This window comes from Loa loa (genome assembly GCF_000183805.2).
Source record: "Loa loa unplaced genomic scaffold supercont3.223, whole genome shotgun sequence".
In the NCBI taxonomy this organism is placed as follows: Eukaryota; Metazoa; Nematoda; class Chromadorea; order Rhabditida; family Onchocercidae; genus Loa; species Loa loa.
Window position 1 is genome coordinate 18,528 of NW_018108403.1, and position 10,837 is coordinate 29,364.

Here is a 10,837-nt window from a genome sequence, read left to right on the forward strand (position 1 = left end):
TAATTACTCCAAAACTTAAGTTGGAAGTTTTAAATAAAAACAACCACATTCAGAGCCATTCACAAGCGGTTCGCGTGAGAAGCTATAGAATCCTGCCGCTTTTCTGTATTGGATTTCCAGTGATCCAGAAAAGTCATTAAAAGTTGCGTTCTCGACTCTTGGCTAAAGCATTTTTTTTACTAGATTTGAAACCAATAATGTACTCTCTGGCAATGAAAATTATAATTGCTATACCATATGCCACAATAAACGGCAGTTATCTTGAGCAGTTGTCATATGTATTTCCGGATCAGTAATAACTTCAACTCGACTTTTTTTGGAACCTGTTTTAGGTCCATTTGATTTCCAACTGGAGGTGTGTATGATAGGGCGTTAGAATCAAATGTGTGCAGTCAAAAACAAAAATTGTGGTAGTAAATAAGACGGACAGCCTTACTAATCAATATTTCACTAAAAGGCAAGTAAGAAATGGATTAATAAAACTCAATTCATATGATACTGCAACCCAAAAACATGGCGACCTTTTACCCCTTATCCAGTATTCACATTCTTCAAATAAAATAACTCAAAAAGATTCCTTTAGAAAAAGAAAAAAGATTCCTTTAGAAACAAAAAAATCCCTTTAGAAACCTTTAACGAACTACACAGGAGCCTTGTTTCGAACCAAAGTTGTGCAAAAAAACGCGACACAAATAAAGGATATTTACTGATATATTCCGGCGTAAATTACACAAAAAAAGACCGACATATGCAAAAACAAAGTATTTGAAATTTTAGAAATTCTGTTATTCTGTGCAAATCCTGACCACGACCCATGTTGTTTGAACCATTAATGTTCCATTTTTATTTAGAAGTTGGCATAACTTGGACAAGTACTGCTTTCGATTGAAGCAGATGTATAATATCGAAACAGAAAAATTGGTCACGAATATCGTAATATTGCCAAGAGTACATACATTGATTGCTGATCCAATTCATACCCATAGCACTGTTCTCTTTTCCTCACCGATGACCGATCTCCGAAAGATCAATAAAGAACTCGAGTCTTTTTCCTTCCGTAACGGCGGTTCATATATAAGTTGGAACGTTTTGAGATTTTCAACACACCTTAACCAAACCTGTCTAATTGCCGCTAGAAGCTAGTACGACAGGATTACAGTATTAAGACTTTTCTTTATCATCCCTATAAAAAAAACGAAATACTCAAGCTTTGTTTAGCAAGGGTAACCATTATTGTGAACCAAATTAAATCATGCAGTGAAGACGTAGCAGACCAAAAGTTTAGAAAATACGAGACAAGAGACGTTACAACTGACGACAACAAATATTTCCTTTACTGCGTGAAACATACAAAGAAAGATCAATATTATAGTAAGTTTGTGGCATTTAAGTGTACTTTTTGGCATGTCGAATGTTATATTGTAATGGGTAAATTTGTTTGCTATTCAGTGACCTGTTGCAGGATGAAATCCGCACAGCACCTCAACTCCAATTGCGCGTCATGAGTCAGCAGAAAAGTTTTCACTGATGCACATACTTCTTGAATGAATCCACACCGTCTTATTACTTCCACATTTTTCATTATTTGCAATATCATTGCCATTTTCTAAACAATTTCATATCAAATTACATCGAGAATGAGCACCAATTACAGATAAATTTTGTAGAGCTGTTAACACCTGTGATTGGTTTGTGTCGATCAAATCCTGGCATAGTATACCATAAAGAACTTTTAAATCGTTATCATAAAAAAGAACCGCAATCAGGTCATCTGACACGCAAAAAATGTCCATCAGCAATTTCATTGCGCGCAAGTCTGAATAATAAATCCAAGGTAAGAATTAACCATACGAAAAGATTAAGAACTGGATATCAAGATATTGGTCAGTGCCGTCTTTGGGAAATAAACTGAGCAGCTTTGTGATTGATACTTTTTGAGTAAAGAATTCCATAGCTATTCAGGACCTACCTAAAACCTACCTTTATTCTCAGCTCTGCATCGATTCAACTGTATCGTGAGTAACTGGCCAAATGTAAGTAGAGGATTCTTATATAGTGCCTGAATAACAGTACTTTCATTCGACTCAAAATGAGCATTGAATGATAAAATGAACTGGAAAGCATCTGCGGAATCCTCTACTAGCGAGACTATCTTTGTCAAGAATTCCAAATTCAGAGCGTCTGAAAAAGAATGCCTATATAAGAACAATGCGAAGAATTGAAAAAGTTGCATCTTTATTCTCTTTCTGGCTGTGTTAACAGCTATCTCATTCTCGAATAAGTCAATAAATTCAAAATGGCTATCTGAGTAAGTTAAATTAAGCGCTTGAAGGTGACACCGTGAATTTGGTAAAAATATGGTGAGAAAATATGAATATGATACGAAAGGAAACTTACCATAATGTGAGGTTGGGAATTTTTCTCCAGTTGAAAATAATATAGAAAGCAACTGCAAAGATGATATATCATGTTCGGTGAGTGGCAAACAAAAATTGTTTTGTAATGCTAGCAGAACCGGCAGCTGTCCGCAAAGCAGCATTGTAATGACTGAACGATCCAATAAACAAAGTGAGTAAAATGTCGAAAGTAGCTCGATGCGTACTGATTTCTTTAGCTCCTAAATGAAAGCAATAATATGAGATTTCATCAATGTAGAGTTCTGAAGGGTTTTCTTCTACATTCTAAAATCACTTCCGCATTAAACTGATTGTGAATAAAAAATTACCATTTGGTAAAGTGAAACAAGCTGCTCAATGAAGGCATAATTATCCCGACGAAAACGCTTCATGGGTACTCGGATATCAGCTTTTTTCTGTAATTTAAACATCATGCAAACAATCCTTCACCATATGCTGATTAACTTTTCGTTTGTTTGTTTTTTCTCCTTACTTAAAAAAAAAAAAAATAAGCAAAGGTGAGGAATTTACGAATTAATTTAAATATTTGAACACCAATTAAAATGAATTTGGAAGACACTGAAATTTCAATGCATATATAACCAAAAGACCACAGACCACTGCTGTATTATTAAGTTACCAGAAATCCAGAAAAGTGTTGTAGAGATTTAACCATCACAGCTTCTTCATCATCCCGAATTGACCAGTCTAGCTGCAAAATATATTAAAATCCAAAAATATATAACATTAAAAAATATATAACATCTTCTCCATTTCATAGTTCTAGTTCAAATTTTGTTTGAAGCGGTAGTACAGCTTTTATGGCTTGATGGAAAATCTTGATAATAACAATAACAAAAGCGACAACATAAGTAAATCTACGTTACGCATACCTGACCTTTATCCTCAATGTGACTTGTTATGTTAGCAGTGAGCTGTTCCAGTACTTGAGCATCATAGCAATTATCCACATCGACTATATCGTCTTCCAGAGCATTTCTTATGACATGAAGATTATACAGGTCGGGTAAATCTCGCAGTAAAGTACTTAAGATTATCGATACAGTATTTATACAGGTTCCTATAGGTGCATCAGTTTGTTCCCGAACGATATCAACCAATTCCCGAGCTTTTTCCTTGCTGTTCAACACCGGGACATACATGAACCCACGCTGGCTCCACCCTATGTATAACAAAAGCTGAAATAATCGCAAAAATCCTTTCGCTGTACGTAAGTTCGTTCCTCTTGCCATTATATTTATTGCTCATTTTAGAAACAGATATGCATATATCACGCTTTGAAAGTTCTTAGTTGACCTCTATCATTTTTTTAACTGTATCATCTATTGGTAATTAATAATTTTGTGCAACTACAATACTTTTTGTGGGGATCCACTAGTAAACCACACTCCTTACAACAATACTTCTTATGGGGATTCACCAGTAAACCACACTCATTATGAGAAATTAATTCCGACATACTCCAATTAAAGTCTAATTTAACTTTTGAACCATATGAAATGTCGAACAGTCTTTCTTCAACAGTTGAATGGAACTTCCAATTGAAGTCATGAACGAAACAATGATTCTAAGTGTAGAAGTCGAGGAGGTAGAACTTCCAGGCTAAATTTATTTCATTTGATAAGGTCACCATTGAAGGGAAGGAACACAGCGTACTGGATGTTCCGATTAGCCAAACCGAGCATTTCTTTCGGTCAACGCAGTCTACTTGCAATAACAAATATAAAACCAGAACCCCTTTATGTGGATTACACCAGTCGTATAAGGTCAGCTCCTCTTGCCTTTTCCCAAATTGTTCATGTCTAACCATGGAGATCAGCTTGTGCGATTGCACGTTACAAACACGCATCAGTCTACTAAAAAGCTAAAAAAAAAAAAAAAAAATACCGCCACGAACTCAAGAAACATGCGCCTCTCAGTTCGCTCAATTTACCTGCACGGTTAAGCTTTCCATGATCCCAAACAACCATTTTTATTGGCAGTTTATTAAAACGCAGTGCAAAATCTAAGTTTGCTAGGAGCCTTTGGAAACATGTTCGAGCTCATCATTACTTGTTGCTATCTCCATTCAAAACTAGGTATCCAGTAATATTAGTGGGAAAGACTCTACCAAAAATTATGTGAAGACGCAAAAGGAAACATTCCAACTGAAAATATGAACACCAGATTTAACTGGAACAGCACTTCATTAGAAACCAATAACAAACACTGGGGTATTAGTTTGACACAAGTAATAAAATGAATAGATAATGAGCCGGAATATAGGTTACCGGTATTTGACGATATCCTAACAATTTAAGCACAGCATACAATCAGTTTAAAGCTCCTACAACAGACATTACATCATGATGCTACAGTTATGTTCAAGTTATTCTTGGCGAAAAATTAGTAATTGGAAACATCATATAGAATCCAATGAAAAATAAGCACACTAGTAGTCAGAATATGAAACGGAAACAGAACTCAATTACATAACTGGTATGAAGAAATAGGGGGTCTTGGTCTGCCACAGAGTAGGAACGTAAAGAAGCAAACAAAAACTTCATGACAACGAATAACACTTTCTTGAATTCGGTAAACTTATGTGTGGCTTCCTATTTATAGATGCTGAAGAATGATGCCCAGTATTGCCAAAGATGTGTGAAGTGTATGAGTGACAGGAAAAATCCTGAAAGATTTTACACGAGATTGAAGGCTCGGCTGATAATGCCCTGCGCAATTCTCGAAAAATCATCTTCCGAGTCTGAATCAGAAAATGACCATACTTCGGAATATAACGGACGTCTTCGTCTGCAAAATGCCATCAATCATCATTTTCCCATGAACATAAATCGAAACAATGGGAAAAGTAACTTTATGTAGAGACAAGAACCTTTGAAGAGTCCGTGGGCTGTCGCCTTCCACGATAGTGCCATCCGGCAGTTCATGTTTGTAGAAACACTTATTGCCAAATGGACAATCGTCGATATATCCTTCTTTTACATATTTGCACTGCTTCTGTTTTGTATTTTCACGAAATCTTGCAATCAAGTCATCTTTATCCGCTTGATCCTCGACCCAGTATGTGGCTGCAACATACATATAAGGCTTTTTTTTCTCCAAAAAAATGCAAGAAGAAATATTTCATTATTTTTTTAGTCAAAAATATCTTTCTAAAAATTGATTGACAATTTTTTTTCTCTTTTTATTTATCAAATATAAGAAAAAGCTTTTTCAGTAAATTCTTATGATAAAAAACAGAATGTTGATCACTAACCGGGAATGACGAAATCTGAATGAGTGCGACATTCAGGACAACTGCGAACTGTCTTCTTTTCGAAATGATCATTCTGATTTCGGCGCCACTGCCGGATACAATCTAGACAAAAGCAGTGTCTGCACCCTTCCAGAATTCCAAAACGGCTCTTCCTCTCCCTGAAAGTGCACATATATCATGCTTACAAATGATTTTTGTCGAAAAAATATGAAAATATATTTATTCCTCCCTTTCCACTCCCAGTTAAAGCATAGTCCAATAAAAGATGAGACACATTAACTCGCCTAATGTTTTCCATACATATACCACACACTTTACCAGCCGAGCGTGCTTCTGCAAATGCTTCTTCCATGGCAGCTTCATGGGCATCTATGCATTCCCGTCGATGCTGTGCACGCTGCTCTGTATCCGTTGGATGTAAGCATGGCACATTACAAAGATCGCACACATCGCCATGCACGAACTGGCACTTATCACCTTTATCACAATCTCCCGTTTCGAAATACGGACATAATGGTAGCGAACCAAATGACCTGCAACTGTCTTTGTATTCGTTCATTTCACCTTGCATTCAGGAATAATTCACTCTTTGCGAAAGATCTGTAGTTCACCTACCCCGAAGCAACAGTACTATATTCGTTTAATGCCGAAATTTTCCAAGAAGGAATAAATTCGGCTGCATCCACGGAAAACACGTGACTGCTTCGGTTTACTGCTGCTGCTGTCGTTGCTATTTCATCATTGCTGCAACCATTTTCAACCACTGCAATAACGAATAATCAAACTATTTTGCGTATTATACTACCCATTATTAATCAAGTTCATTAACAGCTCTCTCACTAAGATCTTTTCGATCGAAGCTGATGCCGCATTGTGATAGCACAATAAACATAGTTATTTTCTCTATCATATTGTACTTCTTAGTGACCATATGGTGATTTTAACAATGTATATGTAAATAACTATTCGATTTTTAGAAACATCACTGGGATGAAAATTACCTTTCGTTGGGTTAGAATTTTCTGTCACACGAGAAAAGCTTTTCACTGTCTTAATTCCATCCAACGGCGGTCGCTTATGGTCATACCTGAGAAATATTTGACAATACTAATAGCTGCATGCATGGTAGTTCGAATTCCCTCATGCTAATAAATGATACTAGTGAATAGGTACTTTTATAAAAGTATCGCTCTAGGAAAAATACAACTACCACTACCAATCGAATATTCAGATTTCTAAGCTTTTGTGACTTTGGCGTTTTAGGCGGTATAACGAAAGCTAGAATGCTTTCGTCTTCAGCTGCTTCAGTTGTAAATATACTAGATGAACTAAGAAGTGAACGAAACAATGTACCTGCAAGAAGTACCAAAAGCACATTTTCCAATCAGATAGTAACGGCACGTTCGATCCGGTTTAGAGTTACGATCATGCGAAAATGGACATGAAGAACCTTCACGACAAATATTATTCGCAAAATACCGACATAAAATTTTACTCGTTAGAGTGGTTGTTGACGCTAAAATAAAGAATCACATTTATGTAAAATTTAGCAACAAAAGTCACCAACTCATGCATTCTGAAGAAAGACAAAAGTGGTGAAATCCTGAAACTCTACTTTAACATGTTTAGTATGTAGTACAGACGAAACGTTTGATTCGTATAAAATTTAATAATACTCATAGCAAATGATAATTAATAACAAATATCACTAATATGTCGTAGTAGTAGCACTTTGTCATCCCTCCTCAAATCTAAATTTCGTATGAATAATATGACTAACATTAAAATTGGAATAATCTATGAATTTGGAATAAACCCTTAGACTCAATAGCTCATAAGGAGTTATGAATTGAATGCTTACCAGCAGCCATGTACACCGAATGTTCTGTTCTGTTCCGTTCTCCTGGAAAAATATATATTTGTAGACAATTTCTTGATCATGCGTCATAATGGGCGCATAGGATCATCTAATTAATATGCATGCATCTACGACTGCACAACCAAAATCTTAACTCACTTAGGTTTTATCTGATTGTTGACACACTCACCAAACATTCTAATAAAGTATCAAGGATCAGGGTCAGAAAGATAAACCTCATCCTTTCAATATTGCGTGCCTTGTCTCCGGTCAAGCAAGCACAGTGCACTAATATCTATTACAGGAGATGAAACAGCTAGCAAGATGATTCATACTGCTCACGAATTGTCTAAAGCTTATCGAATCTGCCAATACCTTATCCCTAAGAGAAAACAATGCGCAGCACAACAGAAACACAAAGTATCAATCTCACCACCCAACAACCAATATCTCTGTGACGTTGCACGGCGGTTAGTAGCCGAATTGCTAAAAATCGTCACTACTGAAGTACCTTCGCGATAAGTAACACCGTATATTTCGCATTTTCGGGTTGGTGTTTTGTTTTTGTTAGGAGTGCTTATCTTTAACAACAATCAAAGACATATCGTTTTTAGTGAAGGAGAGAGAGAGAAAGAGAGAGAGGGAGAAGGAAGAGAATAAAAAGAAAGTTATGAAGATGTAGAGGAGCGAAGATAATTGGCAGGAATTCGGAAGAATTGATGGTAACTGTACGCGATTAGTTTAGTGGTAATGGCATACTTTCCAAGCGCCCTTTCCATTCCTTTCCTTCTCTTTCCTTCATTTCACTTCCTACTGATAATCCAGCAAATTATCTTGATGAGTAATTGCCGAACAGATGAATAACGATAAGTATTTCAATAGTCATTATCACTCTTTGTATCACCACTTCTCATCCAAAAATATCTCCATATCCATATTCTAGTTTGAATGGTGAAATTAAAGGATGAAACGAGGTAAAAGGATAGCGTGCTATGTCAATCCTACCGAGACACTCTATATTCTGGCTGAAAGCCATCATGAATCATAGAGAGAATTGAAATAGGCAATGTCACGGTTACATCATCCGTGCAGTGAGTTGTAGTTGTAGATGATGACCGATATCCAGTGATTTCATTGTCATCAATGTTAGACAACAGTCATTCGATCATTAACTGTATTAGTTGGCCTTCCATCACCAGTAGCACTTTTAACAGCAGCCCCTCACAGAGTTTCCATTAACTTCATCTGAATTGCCTTTTTACGGTGTATAATGATCGTTCCAGGAATGATAAATACCTTTCTTCACTTATAACAGCTATCTATCCCTCTTGATTGCTGCACACTTCTTGAAGAGCGTTTCTTTCGCAATAGGAGAGATATTTGTGTAGCAAATTGAAAAAGTAATAGTTCTTATACTACTAGCGACTTTTTTTTTGTCATATATTTGTCTTTTATCATATGTCGTTAAAATCCTGAATTTTGCATTAATTCTAGCCATTACATGACGATCATTAGGTACGTTTATAAATCATGACGTACTGCTTATTGCCATATCTACTTAACATATACCTCTTTAGGTGAGATGTAAGATGCACTTCGATCTTTTTGTTGATTCAAAGCAGCAGACATTCGCTCCGATACTATCCAATAATCAGTGATATTTTAATTCATCTGTTGCAATTGAAGTTAACGGATATTTTCTGCATATCGTATATTTCCTTACTGTGGTCTATGTCTCCAACACTTGCAACTAATTGAATTATAATTGCGTTAATTAGTATGTGGACATGTCTATAGAGCACCATTTAGAAATTTAATTTAAAAAACTGATCCAGCGTACTTTTGAAAATTCTAAACTGTAAATTTTTTCGTTTAAGAAATTGATTTCTTTGAAATCGTGCTTCTGTTATAAAACTGATGCGAATTTTGAAATGCCGTCCTCTGCAAAACCACATACGTGACAAGGTTTGATGTGCATGCAATTACAATAGTTGTAAATATTACGACGACAGACGGTCTAAACCTTATCCTGATGCACAGCTTCAAATGCCCGGATCGTTCATGTTACCGCCAAAATTTCGGCAAATAATCGGACCAAAAAAAAAAACAGTGAGATTTAAAGAATAAAGTGTCAGATCCTTACGTATCTCAGGTCATGATTACACTTCTGGTATCCTGCCTTCCCAGTTTGCCTAATTTACGCAGTATTCTGCCTCCCCAATTTGTTTAATTCATGTATATGATTATAACACTCGTTCGTCCTGCGATATTTTTCAATGGCTGTTAAATTGTGCGGTACCTCAGTTCCAACATTTATCCAACATTTGCTAGTCGTTCTACTACATTCAAGACAAGTGATATTCAAATTGAGATATACATCCCTCCCATTCCAAACATCTTATATAGAAACATGAAATATGTACACACACAGAAATATTGTAGGTGCCGCAAGGACTAAACAGATTGCGGGTGTTCGAAATATTTCTAAAAAGTTGTAGAAATGTACATTCGATGAGAGCCGTTATGCCATTGCCGATAACCGTAAATCATACTGAACTGTTTTGCTTTCCATAATCACTCTAGTTTTTTTTTTTTTCTATTAAAAGATAAAGAATAATACTCAGGAAACTAACAAAATGAAATTTAAGGTATTTGTTCCACGGATCAATGAATAAATCATTATCGCAATGTGATTTATCGAAAAGGAACCACATATACAGATATCAGGATATTGCAAGACAAGCTCCCGTCACTGGGAAATATGATCACGAGAGATGCAAAACAACTGATGGAATTTGGTTTGCAAGTGAAGATGAAAAACAATGAAATACAGAACACACGGGATACAGTTTTACATAGAGTAATGATCATTTTGCAGTCGGAATTATAATAAAATATCAAGAGAAGATAGTACTAAAAGTGCTTAAATGTTAGCACCAACCAATAAATAGTATACTGATGGAAGTTTTTGCCCATATCTCAAAGAAACAACTCCAAATTACAAAAGACAACTAGGAGAGCCTTCTAACCATATGCGGTACCACGTCACCTGTGACCAATTATGTTAGCTCCTGTCTTTGAATCTATTCCAATAAAACCAAAGTGCAATCACATTTCACTCGCTTCTACAACGTTCCCGACCTATAGTTTTCCTTCACTCTTTACTCGTTTTTTCTTTTTTTTAAGTTACGTCATTTTGTTGTTTAGATATTGTTGATTCTTTGCAAGATAATTTGAGCTCAGTGCAGAGCATTAAAGTCATCTTAGGATGAATTCAACGCTTCGAAAGATCATGAATCCGCCATC

The 10,837-nt window shown here is 35.9% G+C and overlaps 3 protein-coding genes across 3 annotated transcripts; all 3 read right to left on the reverse strand.

Annotated features, from left to right (window-relative positions):
* Positions 1 to 701: 701 nt before the first annotated feature.
* LOAG_03284 (hypothetical protein) lies at positions 702 to 3,649 on the reverse strand (the record flags this gene model as incomplete). Its single annotated transcript, XM_003138821.2, has 7 exons — positions 702 to 1,606; positions 1,680 to 1,816; positions 1,981 to 2,181; positions 2,398 to 2,617; positions 2,726 to 2,812; positions 3,037 to 3,108; positions 3,290 to 3,649. The coding sequence occupies 7 exons, from the start codon at positions 3,647 to 3,649 to the stop codon at positions 1,442 to 1,444; spliced, it is 1,242 nt and encodes a 413-aa protein (XP_003138869.1). The 3' UTR covers positions 702 to 1,441.
* Positions 3,650 to 3,984: 335 nt separating this feature from the next.
* Positions 3,985 to 4,387, reverse strand: LOAG_03285 (hypothetical protein; the record flags this gene model as incomplete). Its single annotated transcript, XM_003138822.1, has 2 exons — positions 3,985 to 4,273; positions 4,305 to 4,387. The coding sequence occupies 2 exons, from the start codon at positions 4,385 to 4,387 to the stop codon at positions 3,985 to 3,987; spliced, it is 372 nt and encodes a 123-aa protein (XP_003138870.1).
* Positions 4,388 to 4,393: 6 nt separating this feature from the next.
* LOAG_03286 (zinc finger protein) lies at positions 4,394 to 7,582 on the reverse strand. Its single transcript, XM_020446276.1, has 8 exons — positions 7,535 to 7,582; positions 7,027 to 7,189; positions 6,675 to 6,760; positions 6,289 to 6,436; positions 5,958 to 6,206; positions 5,674 to 5,831; positions 5,290 to 5,485; positions 4,394 to 5,207 (listed from the first exon to the last, which is right to left on the reverse strand). Exons 1-8 carry the CDS (start codon positions 7,542 to 7,544, stop codon positions 5,096 to 5,098), a joined length of 1,122 nt encoding a protein of 373 aa, XP_020303361.1. The 5' UTR covers positions 7,545 to 7,582; the 3' UTR covers positions 4,394 to 5,095.
* Positions 7,583 to 10,837: the final 3,255 nt, after the last annotated feature.

Bases quoted from the DNA above. Each gene is read 5' to 3' on its own strand.
- LOAG_03286 (XM_020446276.1), bottom strand. The intron at 6,761-7,026 runs GTACATTGTTTC...AATATTTCTCAG, and splicing joins GCTTTTGGTACTTCTTGCAG to GTATGACCATAAGCGACCGC. The intron at 6,207-6,288 runs GTAGGTGAACTA...AGACAGTTGCAG, and splicing joins TATAGTACTGTTGCTTCGGG to GTCATTTGGTTCGCTACCAT.